Source organism: Bufo gargarizans, chromosome 3, assembly GCF_014858855.1.
Source record: "Bufo gargarizans isolate SCDJY-AF-19 chromosome 3, ASM1485885v1, whole genome shotgun sequence".
NCBI lineage: Eukaryota > Metazoa > Chordata > Amphibia > Anura > Bufonidae > Bufo > Bufo gargarizans.
This window is the reverse complement of record NC_058082.1, coordinates 4587237-4614045: the sequence shown is the minus strand read 5'-3', so window position 1 is coordinate 4614045 and position 26809 is coordinate 4587237. Positions and strand designations below refer to the sequence as shown.

The 26809-nt window shown below is 46.6% G+C and overlaps 2 protein-coding genes across 3 annotated transcripts in view; both read left to right on the top strand.

Annotated features, from left to right (window-relative positions):
* LOC122930268 (NACHT, LRR and PYD domains-containing protein 12-like) overlaps positions 1 to 26809 on the top strand; it is a 797118-nt gene that overhangs the window by 168577 nt on the left and 601732 nt on the right. The gene's annotated exons all lie outside the window — the stretch shown is intronic.
* The window catches only part of LOC122930269 (ribonuclease inhibitor-like), a 64891-nt gene that overhangs the window by 16707 nt on the left and 21375 nt on the right, over positions 1 to 26809 (top strand). The window contains exons 1-2 of one of the 2 annotated variants that reach the window (XR_006388110.1): positions 1450 to 2336; positions 14242 to 14412. Coding sequence is in view for 1 of the 2 variants with exons in the window: in XM_044283513.1 (XP_044139448.1) it covers positions 14242 to 14412 (171 nt within the window). In the remaining variant the exon portion in view is untranslated. Of the gene's footprint in view, positions 1 to 1449; positions 2337 to 14241; positions 14413 to 26809 lie in introns of those variants that run through there. The other variant, XM_044283513.1, reaches the window with a different exon arrangement.

The following is a 26809-nucleotide window of genomic DNA, read 5'->3' as shown; positions in this document are numbered from 1 at the left end:
CAGTCGGGGGTTCGGCGGCAGGCCAGGGAACTGGCATGTTACATAATCAGCCGATAGTCTATCTCAAAGGATATTTCCCCAGTGTTTCTCCCTTTTTTCCTGTTATAATGTCGCCATATATGTCATGCTGGTTACAAAGACGCCCCATACACAAGAATGAATAATATATACTCTTACATCTATTCCATGGGACGTGTGCGCAGGCCATGGATCAGAATCAGATTTTCAATTGCATTTTGACCTCGGAGCACACGGACTGTGCTGAAGGTCCGAACTGTCTACATGTTGAAAGGGATGTACTGCATTTATGTAATCACAGTATAACTAACGTCCGCCAGCACTTTATGAATGTTCTTTAGGAGGATTTGCATAAGTAGGTGTTTGCTCAATACGTAATAGATGTTCATCCTGTAATTACCCTAGAAGCTGTCTTTGTACCCAGGCCATCGCATCCACGCACCAGGTCTGTTCAGGCCATCGCACAAACAGGTCATATACAAATTACCGCGGCCTTGCATAGGCAGCGGGCAGGGGTGCGTTCAATTGGCCTGTTCCTGTCACCAGCCACTCCATCCAAGCTGGGGGGGGACAGGGTATGTGCCCTGCCACCAACCGGTTCTGTGCGGGGGGGGGGGCAGGGTCAAGATGCTGGTTTCATGGCGAAAAAAAAATAATATATATTTTATGTTTTCACAGTTCGGGTCACGTTCCGTGGTACCATAGGCAAATACACGGAAGATAAGGTACGTATCAGGTTCCGACTCAGCCACTAGCAGTCAGACATCCATTACGTTAAGCCAACGGTGGAGGGGTGCCCCACGCCCCATCCCGAAAAAGAAAAAAAAAAAAAGTCTGTCACGACCTCAGACTCACATAAGTCCTGTCACAACCACGGGCATTCAAACTCGTCTGTCACATCTTCAGACTTGCGATACAATCCTGTCACGACTACAGGCATTAAAAAAAAACAAAAAAAAAACCCTGTCACGACTACAGGCATTCGATAAAGAAACAAAAAAAAAAAAAAAAACCCCTGTCACGACTACAGGCATTCGATAAAGAAACAAAAAAAAAAAAAAAAAACCCCTGTCACGACTACAGGCATTCGATAAAGAAACAAAAAAAAAACAAAAAAACCTTGTCACGAATACAGGTGTTCGTGTTCCAACGTCTGTCACGTCCACAGAGTCTTAATAAAGTCCTGTCGCGACCACAGGCAGTCTTGGCATACACACCTTGCACGTCCACAGGCCGGTTAAAGTCCTGTCACGCCTACAGGCACACCACCGCTCATCCACACATCAGCACAAAGTCCTGTCACGACCACAGGCAAACGTCCTCTCAGTCATGGTCACACCACAGGTCTAATCTGTCACGACAACAGACACAGGCCAGGGCCTGTCACGTCTTCAGGCTTCACAGCCCCGAGAGGCCACTGGGCGCTATCACGCAGGTGGCGGTGGCACGCTTGTCCGCCACGGCAACCGCAGGGCGGACAGGACCAGTTAGTGGTCGGGCACACGTGCACAAGGTCACAGTTCGCAACTCGGGGAAAAAGGGGGGTACTAATGGCTCTCAATTAATGACCAGTAGGAAGATGTCGCATGAATTCACGCCTGGAGGCTCTTCCGCGTCGCAGGATAGCGGGGACACCCAGTCGGAACGAAGCGGAACGGACCCTCCTTACGTTCCTGGACCATCCCGAAGTTGTCCGCCGAGCTGCGCCGAAGGGGCATCCCCTTTCCAGCATCTGCAAGAAAAGCCGAGTTGTATCGTCTTCTGATGTCAGATGTACCACCTGTGAGCCAGGATGAGGTATCCATGGGAACCATTCAGACGTCGCTCACCCAACTACACGCCGTGATCAACAGTATGGCGTCATCCATGTCAGACCTACAGGCCAGAGTGGAATCAGTGGAAGCCAGGTCTGCGGCCAGGGCCGGCGTCATAACCCGGCATACCCGGGCAAGTGCCGGGGCCCACTGTAAGTAAGGGGGCCCACTCGTTTCCGTGGCGAGGCCCCTTTAACATTTTTGCATACTTCTGTTCATGCTGCGCAGCGCCCGGCCCCTCTCTCACATGATCTCTGAGTCCGACTCCAGGCAGAGAGTCTATGCGCCGCGAGTACACTTTCCACAGAGTGACAGCTGTGTAACGTATGTAAGCCTGCCTCAGCCAGCAGCAGCGCAGGACACAGGGGAGGAGCCACGGAGCTGCTGATCAGCAGGGGCAGCCAGAAGATTCACGATGAGGATTCAGGACGCATAGCTGAGCCCAGAGGAAACCTGGCTGAAGACGGCGGAAGCTGCTGCTGGAGTTTTACATTTAGAATTCAGGTGAACTACAGAATCAAATAACAGACCAAGACCAGTTACATGGGGGCCTGCAGCGTGGGGCTATCTCTACAGTACACCAAAATAAAGGGTCAGAGGAGCCAATAATTGAATTGAGGGCAATTCCCATGTGTTGCTCTTGCTCAGCAGCACACATGCCTGTAAAAGACAATATAAACTCCTATAAGAAAATACCAGAACGCATGAAATCAATGATCGAGTTTATTGGCAAAAATTCATAGGAGGAAATTTTCCTCTTATGAATTTTTGCCAATAAAGTGTATTATTGATTATTATTTTCTTATAGGAGTTTATGTTTTAAACCTCATGCACACGGCCGTTGTGTGCCCATGGCTGTATTGCGGTCCGCATACGGCAGGTCCGCAACGCAATACATGGGCACCGGCCCATGTGCACTCCGCATCACAGATGCGGACCCATTCACTTGAATGGGTCCACAATCACAGAGATGCAGAATGAACGCATGGATCGGAACCCCATGGAAGCACTATGGAGTGCTTCTGTGGTGTTTCTGGCCGTGCCTCCGCACCACAATAAAATAGAACTTATTAAATGTTTTTGTGGGGGGCGGATGGTTAACAAACCCATTCAAGTTGAATGGGTCCGGATCCGTCCCGGCCGCTGCACAGACGTTGCCCGTGCACTGGGGACCGCAACGGATGCACAACGGCCGTGTGCAGGAGGCCTAAGGGCTCTTTCATACGAGTGGATGCCGTGCGGGTAATCCGCTGTGTGAAAGACAGCCAAGCCCTGCTCCGGACAGCGGAGACACGGAGTAGTAACATGACTGATAATGCTCCGTGCCTCTCTGTGACATTTTTACTACAAAATCACAGTGAGATACAGTTGTCACCGTGATTTTGTAGTAAAAAGATCACAGAGGCACAGAGCATTATTAGTGTAAAGTAAAATACTAGTATTTTGCTGTATTTGTGAGAGGAGAGGCTGATTACATGGCTACTTACTTGCACCTGTGAGGCCAGGCTGGGTGGGTACTAGGCTATTTATAGGCTCCTGTAGGCCTAGGCTGACGACGGTTCAGCTGATTTCACTACCTGTGAGTCAGCTCTAGGATACAGCAGCATGGTGTGGAGGCTCCTTACGGCTGGGCGATGGCAGAATGTCTTAGCAGGGCGCTGGTATTCACGGTAGGATCGGAGTGGTTTGCACGGGACCAACGCTGCGGTCCGCGACATGTAGCGCTCCGAGATGTAGCAGAGTCAGGCGCTAAACGGTTGTATGAGGTTTGTTAGTTGGTTCAAGTCATGCATGCTGTGTTTTGGTGAGAAAAAAATAAATAAAAATAAAAATAAAAATGCGGTGGTATTGCATTTGATGGCATGGTGCCTACAGGGCGGCATGCGATGCGCAGTGCTCTGGTTCAAAGCAGAGCGGGGTGCTAACGGTCTAGGGAATGCTCGGCTGTCTAGGGGCTTGTTGGGGGTCATTGCTATAGTTGTTGGACTAGCAGGCACCTGGTGTAGGCATGGTTGCAGGTTTCCTCTAGTTAAAAAAAAAAAAAAAAAAAAAGTGTGTTTTAACATGCAGGGGCACATCCGTAGCTAATGCCAAACATGCAAGGAGTTGGGGTATGTATACCAGGGTTCTGCACGTGGGGACCCACGCAGATCAGTCGAGGCGCCCGCATTTGAGTTCTGATGCTCCTATAGGTAAGAGTGGTTTATCTATAAACTATATGTTATGGGCACGCATGTGTCAGCGGTTCTGCGCTGGGGTATAGGTGCATTATATGTTGCCTTATTGTCGTTGCTTCAAGGTTCATGTTCATACACGTTTATGGTTTGTTTTTTGTTTCCCTTTTTTGGTGGTGCTGTGGTGACCATCCCGGAAAAAAGTAAAAAAAAAAAAAAAAAAAAAATGCCTGCAAGCATTATGTGGGGGTGTTACCTTCATAGCTATGTCCATGTGTCTGCATTTACAATTTATACTCTGTTCACCACTAGAGCTGCGTTCATGAGTTGCTGTTGCATAACATTGATCCCCTGTTATCTCAGATTGCATTCACAGCTGCGTTAGACAGTGCTTTTCATGCTCACGGCTGGGCCCATACCATGTTTCAGGCACTACTCACATCCAGAGCTGCATTCTCCCACCTGTTTATACATCACTTCGGCTTCCACTTAAGGCCGCATTTTCTTTTCATTGCTACATCATGGTCACTCAGTATTTCTTCGGGGGCAGTCAGTACACCGCTCTGATACCGTTCTCCTAATGAACATAGCTGCTTTCCTTCAGGTTACATTTCTTCCCTCGCAGACGCCTGGCCCCGCCATTAGGGTCTCTCGCGCCTGGCAGTTAATAAGTCCTGTCACGATTACAGGCGATTACGAAATCCTGTCACGTCTACAGGTTAATAAGTCCTGTCACGATTACAGGCGATTACGAAATCCTGTCACGTCTACAGGTTAATAAGTCCTGTCACGTCTTCAGGCGATTACGAAATCCTGGCACGTCTACAGGTTAATGGGTCCTGTCACGACTACAGGCGATTACGAAATCCTGTCACGTCTACAGGTTAATAAGTCCTGTCACGATTACAGGCGATTACGAAATCCTGTCACGTCTACAGGTTAATAAGTCCTGTCACGATTACAGGCGATTACGAAATCCTGTCACGTCTACAGGTTAATAAGTCCTGTCACGTCTTCAGGCAATTACGAAATCCTGTCACGTCTACAGGTTAATAAGTCCTGTCACGTCTTCAGGCAATTACGAAATCCTGTCACGTCTACAGGTTAATAAGTCCTGTCACGTCTTCAGGCAATTACGAAATCCTGTCACGTCTACAGGTTAATAAGTCCTGTCACGTCTTCAGGCAATCACGAAATCATGGCACGACTACAGGTTAATAAATCCTGTCGCGATTACGTCCCGATCCATTATCAGAGTTAAGCGGCTTATGCCATCCTCGAAGTTTTTGGGTCCTTTATTATTAATAAGAAAGAATTTAAGCAGTGGCCTGAGGGATAAGTATAGGTGTAGTATTTGCTACCAGCAATAGTCGGTGTCCGAGCAGGGCCCTTAGCGAATGGTTGGACTTCATTAAGTCTTCTATCACATTCACCATTGTTATTTCAGTCCGCAGCTCCCGGGTTCAGACCTTCTTGCAATATGTTCATATGATCGTCAACATAGGGGTAAATCGTTTCTGACTACCGACCGCTCTTTCAAAACATCAACTTTAGCTACCTCCTAAAACAACGGCACGTGACAGAGAGGTAAGGTGTATAGAAATCGCTGATAGGTGCGGTATATTCCGCATCTTCATCGGGCAGAGTTTTCGGCGTTCAAAATGGGCATCGTAATGGTATGTATATATTTACGCTAAATAAAGTCCATCCTTTTTGGCCCCTTTAGGCTGCCCTACAGCAGCAGTTACGGCACAACTCTACTGCTTGTTGAAGATAGGGTTAGATAGGTTAGGGACACCTTTCTGATAGCCGATCCGAACACAAGTGTAAAGTAAAATACTAGTATTTTGCTGTATTTGTGAGAGGAGAGGCTGATTACATGGCTACTTACTTGCACCTGTGAGGCCAGGCTGGGTGGGTACTAGGCTATTTATAGGCTCCTGTAGGCCTAGGCTGACGACGGTTCAGCTGATTTCACCCACCCACCCACCCACGCCATCTTACAGTCACTTCATATAGGGGTGGCCCCCTTTAGGCTGCCCTACAGCAGCAGTTACGGCACAACTCTACTGCTTGTTGAAGATAGGGTTAGATAGGTTAGGGACACCTTTCTGATAGCCGATCCGAACACAAATCATGTTACTGCTCCGTGTCTCTGCTGTCCGGGACAGGGCTTGGCTTTCTTTCACGCAGCAGATTACCTGCACGGCATCCGCTCGTATGAAAGAGCCCTTAGGCCTCTTGCAGACTAGCGTTCCTCCCGCAGCGAGTCCACATCGCAGCACCCGGCCTGACCTCCCAGCACTGCCGGGGGTCGCATAGCATTATATTGATTTATGATCTAACCCTTAGGCCCCTTTCACACGGGTGAGTATTCCGCGCGGATGCGATGCATGTGTTGAAAGCATTGCACCAGCACTGAATACCGACCCATTCATTTCTATGGGGTTGTTCACATGAGCGGTGATTTTCACGCATCACTTATGCGTTGCGTGAAAATCGCAGCATGCTCTATTTTGTGCGTTTTTCACGTAACGCAGGCCCCATAGAAATGAATGGGTTCCGTGAAAATCGCAAGCATCCGCAAGCGAGTGCAGATGCGGTGCGATTTTCACGCACGGTTGCTAGGAGACAATCGGGATGGAGACCCGATCATTATTATTTTCCCTTATAACATGGTTATAAGGGAAAATAATAGCATTCTGAATACAGAATGCATAGTAAAATAGCGCTGGATCTTTTACCATGGTGATGGATCATGTGATGACCGGAGTGACGTCACCACAGGTCCTGTACCTGCAATGAATGCTCACCACAGGTCCTGTACCTGCAATGAATGCTCACCACAGGTCCTGTTAAGCAAAGGAGACAGAAGAGAAGCCGGGCTAAGCGATCAAGTGGACTAAAGTGAGTTAAATTTATTTTTTAACCCCTCCAGCGCTATTTTACTATGCATTCTGTATTTAGAATGCTATTATTTTCCCTTATAACCATGTTATAAGGGAAAATAATACAATCTACAGAACACCGATCCCAGGGTACCAAACATGCGCGATTTTTCTCACGCGAGTGCAAAACGCATTACAATGTTTTGCACTCACGCGGAAAAATCGCGGGTGTTCCCGCAACTCACCAGCACATTTTCCCGCAACGCCCGTCTGAAAGAGGCCTTAAAGTTCTGGAATGTATTGGATAACACTGGCATAATGCTGTTAGTGTCATCTAATACATTCCAGGACTTTAAGGGTTACATAGCATCATAAATCAATATAATGCTATGTGAATCCCGTCAGTGCTGGGAGGTCAGGCCGGGAGCTGCGATGCGGACTCCCTGCCGGAGGAACGCTCGAATGCAAGGGGCCTTAGCACAGAGGGGCCCACTGAGGCTTTATTGCCCAAGGGCCCACATGAACCTGGAGCCGGCCCTGTCTGCGGCGGCAGCATTAGCGACACCAACACCTGCGGAACCTGCGGCAGGGCAATCCAGTGCTTCTGGTGGGTCATCCCAGTTTCCCTCAATCATTCCGGCCAATATCAGGCAGGACATATTGGAGGGCAAAGACGTCAACCTGGCGTCCCTGCTCATTGCAACACATGAGGCCCCGGACAATAGAACCATTGCTTGTGGGGAGGTTTCGGTCATCCTGAAGTCTAAGGACGCTATGCTTAACAGGAAATTGAACGTCACGGAATTTGTCCTAGCATTCAGCTTATACCGGGACGTCATTTGCACAGCCAACCTGCATAGGAGGGCCGAGCTAGATTTGTACATGTACAAGGTGGTGGAATTAGGTTATAAATATGGCGGCACGGCATTCTTCGACTACCACCGGTCATTCTCAGCCAAAGCAGCATGATACAGTGCCAGCACGTGCTGGATTGGTCTAACATAGACACGGAATTGTTCTGCCGCCATTTTGCAGGGCTAAAAGCCCCGACGTGCACGGTCTGCAACTCGTACTCCCACACTACGGGTTGGTGTTCCGATACGGGCCACGTAGCAGTTCCAGCGCTACCTTATTCAGCCCCAGGTCCATCAAACACCAAGCCAGCATCCGGGGTTGATAAGTTAGGTCGTCCCATAAAATACCTTGGCAGAAGCCAGATATGCAACAATTATAATTACGCCATTTGTCACTACAATCAGTGCAGGTTGCTACACCTGTGCGCGATCTGTTTCAGGGCCCATCCACGCGCAGCATGCCCTCAAAGGAATCAAGGTCTGGCGTGACTAAGCATGGTCGACGTGGATCTGCTTGCATTATTCTTGGCTGAGCATCCACACCCGGCCTGGGTGCAGTTCGTTATCCACGGCTTGACACACGGTTTCCACACAGGGCTTCTCGCTCTCCCTCAAACCACATTCGAATGTGACAATTTGCAGTCTGCAGCCAGAGACCCAGAGGCGGTAACTCAGTTGATCCACACTGAGCTAGACCGGGGGTACTTGATAGGGCCGTTTAACCAACCTCCCTTCGCATGCTGGAGGATCAATCCAGTAGGTTTTGTGACCGGCAAGTTCAAAACGCCTAATCTATGATTTGTCCGCCCCACATTCTTTACACATACCAAGCTTTAACTCATTGATTCCATCCGAGGAATTCTCCATGAGATACGCATCAATAGACGAGGCAATACAGGTCATAATCAAATTAGGCAAAGGCACCTGGCTGTCAAAGCAGACATCACCGATGCCTTCAAGTTACTACCCATCCATCCTGAGTTATGGCAGTGGCATGGCATGAAATGGCAGGGTGCTTATTATTTCGCCAGTAAACTGACCTTCGGGTCAAAGTCCAGCCCCTGGTTGTTCGACCAGCTGGCCAGCGCGCTGCATTGGGTATTGACCAACACCTTCAGGGTAAACCATGTCATCCACTACCTGGATGACTTTCTCCTGGTAGAATCCCCAGATAAAGTACCTCAAGATCTACAAGTCCTGCGCATGGCTTTTTCAGACCTAAAAATTCTGTTGGCCCCACACAAGGTGGAGGGACCTAGCACAGAGATCACCTTTCTAGGCATTTGCTTGAACACAGTGGACATGAAGGCCAGTCTTCCTCAGGATAAGTTGGCCAGAATCAAGACTGTCGTTCACAGACTAGCGCAAGTGAGGGTAACTACCAGGGCAGATCTTCAGTCACTCCTTGGCATGTTGAATTTTGCTATGCGAATCATGCCGCAGGGCAGGTCCTTCATTTCCAGGCTCCTGGCACTCCTCCCGCAAGCACCCTGCCAGGACAGCCCAGTCCAGCTGGACCAGGACGCCATCGCTGACTTACTGATGTGGGACAACTTCCTCTCCCAATGGAATGGGGTTTCCCTGTTCATTCCAGTGGCATCCAGTAATTCTCCATTGGTCCACACAGACGCCTCGCCCGCTGGCGGCTTTGCAGCCATACATGGCACTCACTGGTTCGCGCAATCATGGCCGGTAGATGTCACCAGCATAACAGGGTTTTCAAGGAGTTCCTCACTCTTTGAAATCTATCCCATAGTAGCAGCGGCAGTCACATGGGGGGCACAGTGGAGAAACCAGACAGTCCTGTTTCTGACCGACAATGAGGCTCTCGCTGACATTCTAATGAAGGGGAGGTCAGCCTCCAGGGACATCATGGCGTTCGTGCGGAAGCTTGTGTGGCTGGCTGTGCAAAACAATTTCAATTTCATTTGCACACACATAAGTGGGCAACGTAATATCGCAGCCGATGCTCTCTCGGTTTAACTTTCCCCTCTTCTTTCAGGTCTTTTCAGAGGCAGATCTCTCCCAAACACCAACCCTGCCTCATGGCCAGCTATTGATGGAGTAGCGCCATTTCTCCAGATGGCTAAGAGCCTCATGTCCGATTCTCTGTCCAGCAATACACGAAAGGCGTACAGGACGGCCTGGCGTTTGTTCAACAGGTTCAAATTCTCATACCCTCCGGCCGGTGAAGGTCCTATCACATACCTGCTTGCGTTCACAGCTTTTTGCCACTCACAGCTAAATCTATCCTATAGCACCATTAAGCTGTACCTCGCGGGCATACAGCATCATTGATATGTGCAGTTTCCGGATCAACCATCACTGTTCACGGCCCATCCGATCAAATCCTTGTTGAGGGGCATCCAGAAACAGTCCATCAAAAGAAGACCCACCAGGCAACCTTTTACCGGCAACATGGTAACACCGTTTCTGACGCACTGGCCAATGACCCATTCGGCCAATATATCAGCTCACTCGTCAGGGCGGCATTGTATCTGGCCTTCTACGGGTTTCTCAGGCCAGGCGAGTTCACTTGTGCAAAATCATCAAACAAGTTCTTGCGGAGGAACCAACTGCTTTGGGACGGTACGCACCTCATTCTCAGCTTGGACTCCAGCAAGACGGGCCGACCTGGGGAATCCGTGCAGGTCAGGTACTTCGTTACTAACAATAAGTGGTGCCAAGTAACGATCCTACGCGAGTGGTTGCAGTACACCGGGAACGTGCCCGCGGAGTCCCCCCTGTTCCAATTGGATGGGTTTCCCTTGAACATTCAGACTTTCCTCAGGTACGTTCGCCTACTAGTCTCCTCTTCAGGGGTCAACCCGTTAGCTATCACAGGGCATTCATTCCGCATAGGTGCCGCCTCCGCAGCCTCCAAAAATAATGTACCGGCACATGTCATTCAGAAATTGGGCAGGTGGAAATCCGCATGCTACGCTCGTTATGTTCCTGATCCTCAACAGGAAATGTCACTTGCATTCAATCATTTGTTGTTGTAAATTTCACTTAGAATACACAGATTCAAACCTTCCCTGCATCCGTGTGGTTTTTGGCCCCTTCAGGCTACCCTCAATACAGCAGTTCCGGCATAACTCTACTGCTTCAGGTAGGTACAGTTATGTAGTTCTCATTCAGCCGATCCTGGCACAAGTGTTAAGCAATGATGTTCATTGCTGTGTTTGTGCTAGGGGAGGCGGGGCCACATAGGGTTAAAAGGCAGCAGCCGGTACCTGCTGCAGCATGATCGCCGGCACGTCTGCCCACCCAACCCCCCCTTTTTTCCTCACATAATCCACACTGGGGTAGCCCCCTTCAGGCTACCCTCAATACAGCAGTTCCAGCATAACTCTACTGCTTCAGGTAAGTACAGTTACGTAGTTCTCATTCAGCCGATCCTGGCACAAATATACAAATCTGCTATACACACATAGAGCTCTGCTATAAAAATATACAGCTCTGCTACACCTATACAGTTTTGTTAGACGCATGCAGTTCTGCTACATATACACACTTAGCATCTTTACTGAAAACTCACATCTCCCTACACCAGTGTCAGCTGTACAGTCTTCCTGCTGTGGCTCCTCCTATTGATGACATCATCAAAGGTCCTTAAGCTGTAGTCTTCATCTCCTTTCAGTACAGTGTAGGACCTTCCTCCCCCGTGCACTGAACGGATGGTTCTCCTGCCTGACGGCTCTCACTGATCAGGCAGATCTGTATGTGCGCTCTGCCTGATCACTAATGAAGCAGTCAGGGTCTGGCCGTGCTGGATCTCCCTGACTGCTGTTTATAAGACACTTTTAGCAAGATTTTTTCTTACTAAAAGGACGTCTTATAAATTGTCAAATACGGTAAGTCTGATTTTCAGTGATGTGGTCCCGGTCATAGGAGAGAACTGCTGAAAAGTATCTGCATTGTAAATGTCATCTCTGGGACTTTGATATTGATGGCCTGTCCTCGGGAACAATATCTGACTGGTGGGGGCCCCTGACACCCTGACTATTAGGTGCTTAAAGAGTCAGCGGCGCTGGGTGAGCACTTAGGCGCCAATTTATTAAGACCGGCGTTTTACACTCCTTTCTTAATAAAGCTCTACAAGACAATTTAGCCTAGCACATCCAAAGTCACAGGTGCACATCCATAAGGCTAGCATGCCGGCAGCTCACCCTAACAGGCTTAGGTTAGGCCCAGGAGAGGCAGTTCTGTTAGTGTTAGGTACCTATCTGCAGAAGCCACCTTGACGCCGGTAGATGGGCCCGACACACGTATGATCAAATATTGCACAAAGAACTTCAATTTTTCATGTATAGTAGGTATAGTACCACTGTAATCCAGAATAATCCCTAATCCTGGGTTCTATTAGCATTAATAAAGCCGTAAACTGGCGGTAAATCCGTCAAAGTTATGAATACGCGCCGCCCTCTCCTTAACTTCGGGGCATCCATAGCCAGTCCTAAATGTAAGACAGATTCTGAGCCGCTGAAACAGGCATAGAAAATGGTAAATAGGACGGGTCTGCCGGCCCATCCCCTCCCCCAACCACTGTAATACCATACACATCCACTACACACTGTACTGCTCTGTAATACCAAACACATCCGCTATACACTGTACTGCTCTGTAATACCAAACACATCCGCTATACACTGTACTGCTCTGTAATACCAAACACATCCTCTATACACTGTACTGCTCTGTAATACCAAACACATCTTCTATACACTGTACTGCTCTGTAATACCAAACACATCAGCTATACACTGTACTGCTCCGTAATACCAAACACATCCGCTATACACTGTACTGCTTTGTAATACCAAACACATCTGCTATATACTGTACTGCTTTGTAATACCAAACACATCCTCTATACACTGTACTGCTCTGTAATACCAAACACATCTTCTATACACTGTACTGCTCTGTAATACCAAACACATCAGCTATACACTGTACTGCTCCGTAATACCAAACACATCCGCTATACACTGTACTGCTTTGTAATACCAAACACATCTGCTATATACTGTACTGCTTTGTAATACCAAACACATCCTCTATACACTGTACTGCTCCGTAATACCAAACACATCCGCTATACACTGTACTGCTTTGTAATACCAAACACATCTGCTATATACTGTACTGCTTTGTAATACCAAACACATCCACTATACACTGTACTGCTCTGTAATACCAAACACATCCACTGTACTGCTCTGTAATACCAAACACATCCACTGTACACTGTACTGGTCTGTAATAAAAAACACATCCGCTATACACTGTACTGCTCTGTAATACCAAACACATCCGCTATACACTGTACTGCTCTGTAATACCAAACACATCCACTGTACTGCTCTGTAATACCAAACACATCCACTGTACACTGTACTGGTCTGTAATAAAAAACACATCCACTATACACTGTACTGCTCTGTAATACCAAACACATCCACTATACACTGTACTGCTCTGTAATACCAAACACATCCGCTATACACTGTACTGCCCTGTACTTGGTGAGCTGTGAGGAGGTGGCAGCGCTCTCCTGAGCTCCGGTGGGTACAGCTGGGAGGTGCCAGGAGTCGGACCCCCACAGATCTCATATTAATGATGTGTCCTGGGGACATCAATATCCAGTTCCTGGATGACCCCTTTACATTCTTCAGCAGACCCCTATATGATAACAAAGGTTCTGATGATCCCTTTAACACATAATTTGATGAAAACAATCAGTAATGTCCTTCATGTCTGAGAAGAGCAGCGCTATCAGTAATACCTGCCCCCGCTGTATAACACATAATGGGAGCAGTGACCCCCTCCCCGGATAACACACAGGTAAGTGTTCCCGGACTGACCTCATCAGACCCTGCATTGTGCCTCCACATGGAGGAGGTGTCATATGTCCTGAGAGACATCTGGAGGGACAGGAAGGACACATCTGCTTCTATGGGGCGGATTATGGGTCTGAGCAACTCCCAGGTTATACAGAGCTGTAATATGTACATGAGCCCTTAGCGCCACAGAGCGCTCATCTCTGCCTGTGCTATGTAAGTCTATGTACGGGAGCGCGCGACAAGACGCCCCAAAGAAGCTCCTGTACTTCTTGGGGCGTCGGGCGTTTTACAGCGCGATCGTAAGCGCTGTAAAACGCTCAGGTGAGAACCATTCCCATAGGGAATCATTGGTTCTTGCCTGTTGAGCGTTTTACAGCGCGTAGGAACGTGCTGTAAAACGCTCAGGTCTGAACCCAGCCTAAAGTGAGGACACTCCTCAGGGTTCTGGATTTCTAGGACATGGACATATCATACAGCTGCCGCCATTCCTGACATCCACCACACACAAGAGGCGGCTTCTAGTGATGACATTTATGGATTTTACTAACAGCCGGGGACATTTTCTCTCCACAGTCACAATCTACAGACTTTATACTAACGCTCTGTGGACGCCTCACCCACATCTCATCTTCTTATTCTTACAGATTGGGTTATCATGATCTACGAGACACTTCCTGCATCCAGTTGGCATCTGTAATAAGGAATAACCAGTCCCTGAAGATACTGGACCTGTCTTACAACCGTCTGTCTGGTCCTCACTTCAGTGACTTGATGGCGGCTCTGTCCAGTCCGGCCTGCAGGATAGAGACATTACAGTGAGTATAAGAGATGTGTACAGGACGGAGACATGTGGGGCACACGTTATACATGGAGCTTATTCTATTTTATGCTCCGCACCATTGTTATGTCTATGAGATAAACTGCTGACCGCTCCTTGGTATGTGACGTCTACTAATGTCTGACTAATGCCCCAGGTCTAGTGGTGTCAGCGGCCACCGCCCCCCTTACCTGCGCCCCTGATGTCGGCACAGTCTGTATAGAAGCGTCATCTGCAGCAGATTTATCATCTTCTCTCCACATTACTGAGATTTTACCTTTTTCCCGACTTCTAAGAACCATAACGTTCTTACTTTTCCGTTCACGTTGCCGTCTGAGGGCTTCATGCGCTGCTGTATTTTGCGGTCCGTCTAGAGAAAAGTTCTATTCCTGTCCTCGAAATGGAGAAGAATAGGACGTTTTATGTTTTTCGAGACCACAGGACAGACTTCAGGGTGTGGGGGGCACATGGTGTAATGTCCGCACGTCTTGTGGCCCCGATGAGATTACTGGGTCTACATCAGATCCGCAGATCGGCTGCAGACTGAGACTACGGTCGTGTGCATGAGGCGCAAGATGGAGGTTTAATGGCTCCAATTAATTTACCAGAACTTGTATTGAAAACACCGAAAATATTCTTTTTGGGGCTACAATTCCTCAATTTTTTGTGTTGTTTTTTTACGGTGTTGCCGGTGCGCCAAAACTGACCTGACGACCCTATCCTGAGGATCGGTACAATTACAGCAATACCACATTTATATGGTTTCTTTTATATTTTACTATCTTTACAGTAATAAAAACCTTTGATAAATCTGCATGTCCTTCCCGGCCGTATCCTGACCCCATGGCCGCTTTCTATCTCCATCTACAGGGCGGAGGCTGGTTTTTGCCGGGCGAGCTGTAGTTTTTATTGGTGCCGTTTTGGGTCACAAATAACTTTTTGATCTTTTTATTTTCTTATTATTTTCAGGGGGTGAAGTGACCAAAAACCAGCGATCGCTGTGCGGGACAATCACTTGTACATTTTAATAGTTCGGACATTTTCGGATGCGGCGACACCAAATATGTTTATTCTTTATTCTTTATTTTAGATATACAATTGGGAAAGGGGGAGATTAGAATTTGTATTTTTTAAAGATTTGTTAGTTTTTTTCTCTTGTAACTGTAATAGTAACTGTAATGCACTTTCTATGCAGTGGATGAGAACAGACAGAACACGATGGCGCCTGCGGTTTATATGGCGACTATACGGAGTTCTGTATGTCTCCGTTCCTGCACTGACCCGCGGGGTGTGGACAGACAAGGGTATATGAGGGAACACAGGGAAATCTATGGACACGTGAGCGGTCCACGGAGGACACGGACAGATCACTGGCGTGTTAATCAGCCCGTACGGGGTCAGAACTCAGCCGCACTTCAGAAATGTTTTACATGTTTTATAAGTAGTCACTAAAAAAAAACTAAAAAACGCAGCAACATCAGCAGGTGACAGAACAGATTTTGTCCGTTTTCAGCCGCGTTTCTTTCTGGACGTCTGTGAAATGTTTTTCCTCTATAGTGAAGGATGTAAAACCGCCAGATCTCCAGCACGCCGCGCTGCTGAAAAGAGGCAGAAAAAACACAGAATTAGAGAAACTCCAGGAATAAAATTCTTCTGTCTGATACTTTCCATAGACCTTTACTGCAAAAATCACCAAACGTCAGAAAACCCCAGTAAAAGGCTACTTTCACACTAGCGTTCGATCGGATCCGTTCTGAACGGATCCGATCATAATAATGCAGACGGAGGCTCCGTTCAGTACGGATCCGTCTGCATTATTTTAGCATAAAAACAGCTAAGTGTGAAAATAGCCTCGTACGGATCCGTCCAGACTTTCAATGTAAAGTCAATGGGGGACGGATCCGCATGAATATTGAGCCATATTGTGGCATCTTCATACGGATCCGTCCCCATTGACTTACATTGTAAGTCTGGACGGATCCGCACGCCTCCGCACGGCCAGGCGGACACCCGAACGCTGCAAGCAGCGTTCAGCTGTCCGCCTGTCCGTGCGGAGGCGAGCGGAGCGGAGGCTGAACGCCGCCAGACTGATGCAGTCTGAGCGGATCCGCTCCATTCAGACTGCATTAGGGCTGGACGGCTGCGTTCGGGTCCGCTCGTGAGCCCCTTCAAACGGAACTCACGAGCGGACCGACGAACGCTAGTGTGAAAGTAGCCAAAGCTGTGTGTGACCGCGGCCTCTGGAGGGCGCTGCAGATTGCAGTCTGTGGCCGCCTGTGATCTCACCGCGTATGTATCGGCATATAAAGCTGGAGGCTTCAGCAGCATTCTGTGCACTGTCCGCCGACGACGTGTCACAGTATAAAGCCGCACATCACAACCTACATTGTGACACGTCTATAACCACACGTGACATCATCACATATCGGGCTCCAGTAGAGAACGCTTCTCTTCATCTGTATCACTATTAGTGCCCCAGCATTTCCTCTATTAGGCTGGTCCTGAAGGGGTTAAAGCATCTGATGTGGCACACTGTGATGTGGCATGACGAGAGCAGTATGTGGCGGTACTTTATATTGTAGTACAGGTATAATATACGGCTCAGACAGGTGACAGGGCTCTCAGTGAGATGATATCTCCTGCTACATGAGTCTGTGTGCGCCACCTAGTGGCTGTCAGGGGACCTGCGGCTGCCGAGGGTTTTACTGCCATTTCCTGATATTGATATAATGAGAAACTGGAGACCTTCACACGAGGGTGGGCACATCCATGGCGGGGCTGTGCCCTACCGCCTTATTTAAACCTCCAGGTGCTAGAGGTCAGAGTTGCACTCAGTCTTGTGTGCAACTGACGTGTGGATCGAGTGGTGTTTATCTCTCTCCAGCATATCTGTAATTAATAATTCAAGGCAACTGGACGTATTGTAGATTGAATAGAGGTGGGGGGGGGGTTAGACATCTATTGTCTGCCACATACAATGCTGTCTTGACACCTTTTTCTGGGAAGTCTTTATCACCTACTGACTCCAATTAGGATAATGGAATCAACACCTTTGACCCAATGCTGGGTATAATTACCAGATGTGGATTCAGTTACATATTTATTCCCAGAATTTTTGTACAATCACTCAGAATTGAGAAAGCTCGTTGGAAGAACGAGTGAAACGTTTTCAAGAAATCTACAGTACGTCCAGTTGCCTTGAATTATTCTTTACAGATATATACCAGATTGGCAGCATTCAAACAATGTGTAGAGAGAGACCTACGCAAAATAAAGGAACACCCGAAAAAATGGAACAACTTATCTAGAAAAGAAACAGAAGCAATAAAACAACTACAAAAAGAAAAAGACATAGCCCCTCCCTTATCTGCAGGGTGTATTACTATCATAATTCAAAATGTCTCTGACTATAACAAGGAGTGTATGAGACAATTGGCAGACACCAGCACATATAAAAAACTAAAAAACAATCCAACAGAACAATACTATTCAGAACTATTACAATACTGTGAAAAAGGAAAAGAAGAAGGCATTATATCAGAAACAGAATATACGTTCATAGTAAACACGCCCCAAAGATTACCCGCACTGTACTGCCTTCCGAAAATACACAAAAATAGAGATAACCCACCAGGCTGCCCCATCATTTCGGGAATACAATCATTAACCAGCAACTTATCACAATACATAGATACACTATTACAACCAAGAGTAAAAAAGATTAAATCATACATCAAAGACACCACACAAATCATTAAGACAGTAGAAAACCTAAAATTCAAATCCCACTGGTACATAGGAACACTAGACGTCCAATCACTCTACACCAGCATCAACCACCACCAACAGGGAATACAAGCAGTCAACAAACAACTAACAAAAGAAGCTACCCTATTACCCGAACAAATTGAATACATAATGAGAGGCATAGAATTTATACTCAACCACAATTACTTTCACTGGAATACAGATTTCTACTTACAAATCCAAGGGACGGCCATGGGCACCAGATTCGCCCCCAGCTATGCAAATCTATTCATGGCGCAATGGGAAGACGAGTACATAGCGCCTAGACTGGGGTCGGATCTGGTGCTCTGGCAACGTTATATTGATGATATCATATTCATATGGCAAGACAATAGAGAAAACCTAGATACCTTTCTAACCACCATCAACACAATCCCATATGGCCTAAAATTCACTTAATCTATCAGTAACTCCAAAATAGAATTTCTGGACCTACAAATCACAATAGAAGAAAATAAACTAATATGCACCACTTACCACAAACCAACATCCAAAAACAGTTTCATTCAATATGACAGCTGCCACTTACCATCATGGCTTATTAATATCCCACAAGGACAGTTCCGTAGGGTCAAGAGAAACTGCACAACAGAATCTGACTTCATGGAGGAAGCAAAAAAGATGACAGAGCAGTTTATGGATAAAAAATACCCCATCGAATTACTTGAAACGTCACTAAGCAGAGTCAACAAGATGGAAAGAAAGTCATTTTTTGGAAATTCAATTAAAAAATCAGGGGAAGGAGAGACAACACCTAGAATCATATTACCATATAATCCACAATATAAAAAAATCAAAAAGATCATAAAGGAACACTGGTACCACATCAAACAAGACAAAATAATAGGAACCACCATCTCAGATACTCCACTCATCACATTTACCAAAGCTCCAAATCTAGGTCTGAAAATTGCGCCTACCATTAAACACAATAGAGAACACCCAACAACAATTCAAGAATGGGCAGACATCAAAGGCTTTTTTAGATGCGGAAAATGCAACAACTGCCGGACAACATCATTTCCAAAGAAAACCATCTGCGTTACATCTAAAATAAATTCCCACAAACAAGAAATCAAAGAATTCCTGACATGCAGTTCAACGGAAGTGATATATGCCCTAGAATGTCCCTGTCAAAAACTATACATCGGTCGCACAAAACGAACACTCCAAAAACGCATATCAGAACACATTGCAAACATACGAAAGGGATATGACAAACACACAGTATCAAACCATTTCAGACTCATACACAACAAGGACCCAACCGGATTAAAATACACAGCATTAGAGAAAGTAAAAAAAGACTGGAGAGGAGGCAATTTTATACATAAAATGTCCAGAATAGAATCTAGGAGGATTTTTGAGTTCAATTCTGTCCTGCCGAACGGATTGAACGCAGAAATGGAGATCTTCGGTTTTCTTTAAGGGGGGGGCTGCCGCCTCCCGATGCGCAACCAGTGGGGTCTCTAAGAATCCCCCTGGTTGCCCCTTGGGGAGCGGCCGCTCCCTCAGTCACCAACACACATGAAACAAGAAACTAGAAGATGAAATTAATACTCATTGGTACCCCAAGTTTCAACAAACCCAATCAGTCACTAAACACACCAAATAAAAGATTTCCCCAATTACTGACCCTATATCAGACCTATACATCAGATTATCTTTTAATCCAAATCAAACATTCTCCTTCATGCTACCATACCCAGGAAAGCATATTCTTCCCCCCATCACGCCTTTTAAAACACACAGGGAACTAAATTCTAGAAGGCCCAATTTAACTATCAGGAGCACATGATACCACACTTTGGAATTCACACCTTTCTATCCTGAAATATAAAGGGGGACAATCCAAGCAATCTCTGGGTCTAGCATATTACGGACCAGCGATGCAATGAGTGCCCCCAATTATATTTCCATAGAACTCCACCTTATTATTATTCATATTAATATACTCCATAAATACAAACAATTGGACATTCCAAGACCATCTGAGATAAAAAGAACCAATAAATTCCAATCACGCATACCACCCCTCAACATTATCCTTCAATACTATCCCTCAATATTAAATTGAACTCTGCACTTTACTGGACCTTCTGTTCCGCTGTATTTGGGATGATAAACCATAATACAAAAACATGTAGGATCCTCTATTCAATGGACTGATAACACAAAAAATATGCAGGATCCCCTATTTAATGGACCAACAATATATGTATCCAAAGCATAGAAGCATCAAGACCACAAATTATGTCATCAATATGATAGATTAGGGAGCTCCATATATATAGGACTGGCCCTGCAATACAAACCATTTCTGTTTCACTTAACAAATAGAGGGACTATCACATTGAAAGAGCAATTGATATCAATCACCCTCAATTATGTCTTTATTTTATCTTTCACCGTTAGATACACATATATATATATATATATATATATGTGCCTATATAGGTAACTATAAAAACCAATATCCCTCACACCATTTTAATCTAAACCAAATAAACAGATAAAGATGGGCATGAAAGTAATTAATGTACAAAGGAACCCTATTAAATGAATTAGCCAATAAAGAAGCTAATCACTGCTGCCCTATAAATATCACAACATGGACTATGATCCTCCACTTACTGATGAAGGGACTAAGTCCCGAAACGCGTTTAAGCAGCCGGGGATCATCACACTAATTGCTACTCTGGACTAGAGCACGAACAGCAGAGAAATTCAAGCGCTGACCAGGACCGCTACTACGGGCCGCTGACGTCATTCACCAAGACGCGCGAGCCACGCCCCCAGCATCCAAGGCAACACGAGGGACGCTACTGAACAGAGAGCCTCCTAGGAAGTTGCGACCTGAAGGAGAAGAGAACAGTGCCAGCGCCAGGAAGGGTAAGTGATCTCTGTAGCCAGAGACAGTGCGGGACGCCGCACCCAGGCACAGAGCTCCGCTTTTCCCCCACAGCGTGTATAACAAAGATGCATACATGCTTATACTAAAACACTGATACAAGCGCAGCACTTACCGTGGATTAAGCGGCAACATTGTTGATGAACTATCTCTATAAAGGATTAATACTGCACTCAGGACATGCTCACCAACTACTTGAATTATCTCTGTCCTCTAAACAGCGGTCACTGTGACAAAAAACAGCACTTCAAAGACCTAACAGACTTATTGCCTATTCTAAACTTTTTACTATAGCTGTCTTTTTATTGCAGCATTTTTTATTGCATCATTTTTTATTCTAGACTATTATATACTGTAACTTTGTCTCCAAGATACTCACCACAGAGTATTTTATTAATATTTTATTTTAATTTTAATTTTTATCTACATCATTTTATATTGTCACCTCGTCTCCAGGACATTTACCCTACAGTGATATTATTCACACAGTACCCTCATAACTATATATACCCAAACATAAAATAATCCAACATCATATTACTAATATAAATAAATATTTAATTGAACCCAAATAGAGTGTGCCTGCTTAATTTCTTTCTTTCTATGATTACATGCCCCTGACTGGGTGAGTCAGTTCAAGCAGCCCGCACCTCTAGCATTTACCCAAGTGGTAGAGCCGTCTATTTCACTCTAACTGCTCAGATATATACCATGACCTGGATAAATGAGAACCTTCACAGACTCTCTCCAGCATGTCGACCAATCCAGATCCCTCTATGCCCTCTCTTGGTAAGGTGGAGGTCATTTTTTGTCGTAAAGCGAGGTGAATTGCACCTATATTAACTGTATTATTATTATTATTATTATTATTCCTAGGGAAGTCTACGCACAAGCAGAGACATCTGGCTTGTTCTAACTGTAGCACCCCCTTAACTGATGGATATGAGTTCCACCGCTGTCTAGGTTGTCGACCCAGACCTGTGAATGCAGAACCTACTATGGTGGAGATGTTCTCCTGGATGAAAGAATTCATGGACACCTCCGTCGCGCAGATAAAAGGCGCGGTTTCTAATAAGAGACCTAGAGAGGCCTCTCCGGAGCCAGTCCCCATGTTAGAAGAAGTCGTCTCCTTAGAAGATGATTCTTCCTCTGAAGATGAGGACGCGCCATTTCTTTTCCCGGCTGAAAAAACTCAGAGGTTACTCCATCAGGTCAAGGGACCAGGATGTTGAGCATGGGGAAGCTCCACAATCCACCTCTAGGGGGCCCAGGACCTTCAAAGTGGACGAGTCTTTGAAAAAACTGATGGCCTTAGAATGGAAACACCCGGAAAAAGGTCCGGTACTGACTAAAAGATGACTAAAAGATTTAAATTAATGTTTCCCCTGCAGGAGGAAGATTCGCAGGGTTGGTTTCCGCCTCCTAAAGTAGATATGGCAATATCTAAGCTCTCCAGGAGAACTTTAGTTCCCACTGATGATGGAAGTAATTTAAAAGACCCCCTAGACAGACGAGCAGAATGCTCGCTCAGACGTAACGACACTGCTGCTGCCGCCTCTGTGGCTATCGCCGGCAGTGAAGTCTCAATTTTCGTCCGCCCCCGCACACTCAGAATCCAGTCTGATCTGGATTCGGGGGTTGCCAGAGACGATATCCTAGACCAGTTCAAGACCCTTTTGTTAGGGATAGATTTTTTGGCTCATGCATCCCAGCAGCAGCTAAAATTAGCTGCAAAATCTATGGCACTTTGTTCGGCCAGTAGACGTCCCCTGTGGCTGAAGCCATGGGTAGCAGACAACATGTCAAAATTCATCCTCTGCTCCCTTCTCTATGAGCCAGGCAGGCTATTCGGTTCGGAGCTGGATCGCCTAATGGAGGACCTCGCTGATAAAAAGGGGAACTCCCTTCCTCAGCAGTCCTTTCGGGGCCGAGGAAGAGGTAGACCAGCAAGGTTCCAGAGGGGAGACAGGACCCAGAGGCGCCCTGAAGGAAATAAAAGAGGTAGAGGCCACGGTCGTGGAAACGCAGGGCTGAACCATGACTCTCAGCAGTCCGACGGCTTCCCGTCCCCACCCGCTGTTCCAGCCCCAAACCCTCAGTTCATTCCTCCAGTTAGAGGTCGTTTAAGTTTATTTCAAGTTTTTTGGAATCAAAAAATTCCAGACCCATGGGTGTTAGAAGTCATAACATCAGGGTACAAGATCGACTTTATTTCTCTACCTCAGGAGAGGTTCATCCTGACGAGGGTTTTGACTGCCACCAGGCAGTTAGTCCTGAAGGATTCGGTACGTACAAAAGGGGGCATTGGAAGAAGTTCCTCCGCTCGAGCAAGGTCGGGGAGTTTATTCTCCCATATTTCTGGTCCCAAAGCCATCAGGGGATTGGCGTATGATCATCGACCTACGCTATTTAAACCATTTTATCAGAAAGAAAGTGTTTCCGGATGGAAACCATTCGTTCAGTTATAAACATCCTGAACCCAGGAGATATGATGGTGACGATAGATCTGAAGGATGCTTACCTTCATGTTCCCATCTATCCAGCGCACAAAAAATACCTCAGAGTTGCGGTGACCATAGGCAGTGAAGCACTACCAATTTGCTGTATTGCCCTTCAGCATCTCCTCTGCCCCGAACACCTTTACTAAGGTGGCGGCTCCTGTTGTCGCGCATTTAAGGCTTCTAGGGTTAGAAGTCGTCCCCTATTTAGACGACTGGCTGCTAGCAGCCGCCTCCGCAGCAAGCTCTCCACACTCTGCAGACTCTAGGTTGGCTTATAAACTGGGACAAGTCACAGTTGATCCCATCCACCACGAGAACATTCCTAGGGTTTGTGATCGACTCACAGCAGATGATCCTGTCCCTGTTGCCACAGAGGAAAGACAGAGTAATAAAGGCGGCAGAGTTTCTACTTCCACCCAGACGGGTGTCTATTAGGGTTCTCATGAGGATGTTAGGCCACATGTCAGCATCTGCAGAGGCAGTTCCGTGGGCCTTATGGCATCTACGCCCACTTCAGGAAGAAGTGTTAACGGTTTGGAGTCGCAAGCCAAAGGACTTGGACCAGATGCACTCCCTGTCTGTAAAAGCCCGTTCTTCACTCAGGTGGTGGAGGAAAATAACAGATGGGAGGTTCTTGATCCAACCGTGTTGGATTACGTTGACCACAGACGCCTCCCTTCTAGGTTGGGGAGCCCATCTGGAGGACTATCCAGTACAAGGTACCTGGAGTCCTCAGGAGAGACGCCTCTCTTCCAATTTGAGGGAGTTGAGAGCGGTCAGACTAGCCCTCAATCATTTTGCTCCTCTCATCCGCAGTCAGGCGGTGAGAGTCCGGACTGACAACACAACAGTAGTGGCTTACCTAAATAGACAGGGAGGAACGAGATCCCAGACTCTCCTGAGGGAGGTGGGACTAATTCTCGCTTGGGCAGAGACCAACCTATCCCACTTAGTGGCAGTTCATATCAGAGGAGACCTCAATGTAGTGGCAGATCGCATAAGTCAGGGCCTTCCCGTTACAGGGGAATGGTCATTGAACGAGAACATCTTTTCCAGGATTGTCCAGCGTTGGGGTACTCCCGAGATCGATCTGATGGCAACTCGATTGAACGCCAAGGTGAACAGGTTTTGCTCCCTTTACAAGGAGGAAAACCCTGTAGCGATAGACGCTCTGGTTCAGGCTGGCTTATGTGTTCCCTCCAATTTCCATGATACCAAGGGTATTGATGAAGATCAAACAAGACCAGACCTCAGTGATAGCCATCATACCATTCTGGCCAAAGAGGTCTTGGTTCACCCAGCTCATGGAGATGAGCCAGGGCACATATTGGAGACTTCCCCTAATACAGGACCTAGTGTATCAGGACACAGGTCCCTGTCTAGATCTGAGGAGGCTCAGTCTGACAGCCTGGAGATTGACAGGTCCCTTCTAGACGCTAGAGGGTTATCTGTGGAGGTCTTGAGAACAATCTTGCACTCCCGGGCCAACAAACAGAAAATACTCCAGGATATAGAAGATTTTCATTCTATGGTGTACTGAGAGAGAGGTAGTTCCCTCAGATCCTCCTCTCTCTGCGATCCTACAGTTCCTTTAGGATGGTCAAGACAAGGGTCTAAGCCCAGCTACGCTAAGAGCTCACGTCTCTGCTTTGTCGGCATGTATTGGTAGGCCGATTTCTCAAGACTACCTAATAAGGAGGTTCCTTAAAGGAGCTCAGAGACTTAAACCTAGCATCCTGAGACCGACCCCCGAGTGGGATCTAGCAATAGTGCTAAAAGGGTTGTGTGTTCCCCCCTTTGAGCCATTAGAGGAGGTAGACTTGAGATTCCTATCTCTCAAAGTCACCTTTCTATTAGCCATTACCTCGGCTAAAAGAATTGGGGAACTTCAAGCTCTAGGAGCGGCAGAGCCATACCTAACTTTCCTCCAGGACATGGTCCTGTTGAGGTTCCTGCCAACCTTTCTGCCGAAGGTGCCTTCACTGCAAATATTAACCAGACGATAACATTACTGAAGTTTTCTCCTGCTCCAACGTCTCCAGAGGAGGAAAAGTTACTTACCCTGGACATTCTAAAAATATATTTGCACAGAACAGCGGACTTCAGAAGATCTGAGAATCTCCTTCTAGCCTACTCAGGGAAAAACAGAGGGCTTAAAGCCTCCAAGCCTATTTTGAGTAGGTGGATCAAGGACACTATCCGTTTGACCTTTCTATCACAAAATCTGTCACCGCCGTCATTTGTATCTGCCCATTCGACCAGGGCAGTATCCACGTTGTATGCTGAAAGGAAATTAATTCCTTTAGACCAGATTTGCGCTGCCGCCTCTTGGAGTTCCCAGAAAACGTTTATATCTCACTACCGTATAGATTCAAGGCGAGCAGAAGGAGCTGTCTTTGGACACTCTGTTCTAAGTGCTGCGCTCCCTTAGACTGAGAGAAATTATTGTTGGTATATATGTTCACACGTCGATTTTTGCCCTCCCAGATTTGTGTAAAGTCCTTGCTACTTCCCCACTTGTGCTGCTGGTTAGGACGAAAGGGAAGCGTCAATTTTGACGTAAATTTGTTTTCCCTTAGTCCTAACAGCAGCACACAAATTTCCCACCCTTTGGGTTGTGTGGATTACTTGTTAAAGAAGGCAACCCTGTCCAGACAGGGGGCGGGTTATATAGGGGTGGCATCAATTAATTAATTAATGATACTTGGCAGAGATTTTTGTTCAATAAAAATTCCGCCTGTCCTGACCAGCTTCACAGGGGCAAATCCCCCACTTGTGCTGCTGTTAGGACTAAGGGAAAACAAATTTACGTCAAAATTGACGCTTCTCCTGCTAGTTTATTTTTAAGTATTTGTGTGCGACACACAGTTCTGGTACACACACAGCACTGCCATACACACAGACAGCACTGCCATACACACATACAGCTCTGCTATATACACACAGCACTGCCATACACACATACAGCACTGCTATACACAGACAGCACTGCTATACACACTCAGCACTGCTATACACACTCAGCACTGCTATACACACTCAGCACTGCTATACACACTCAGCACTGCTATACACACATACAGCTCTGCTATACACACATACAGCTCTGCTATACACACAAACAGCTCTGCTATACACACAAACAGCTCTGCTATACACACTCCTGTTTCTGGTCT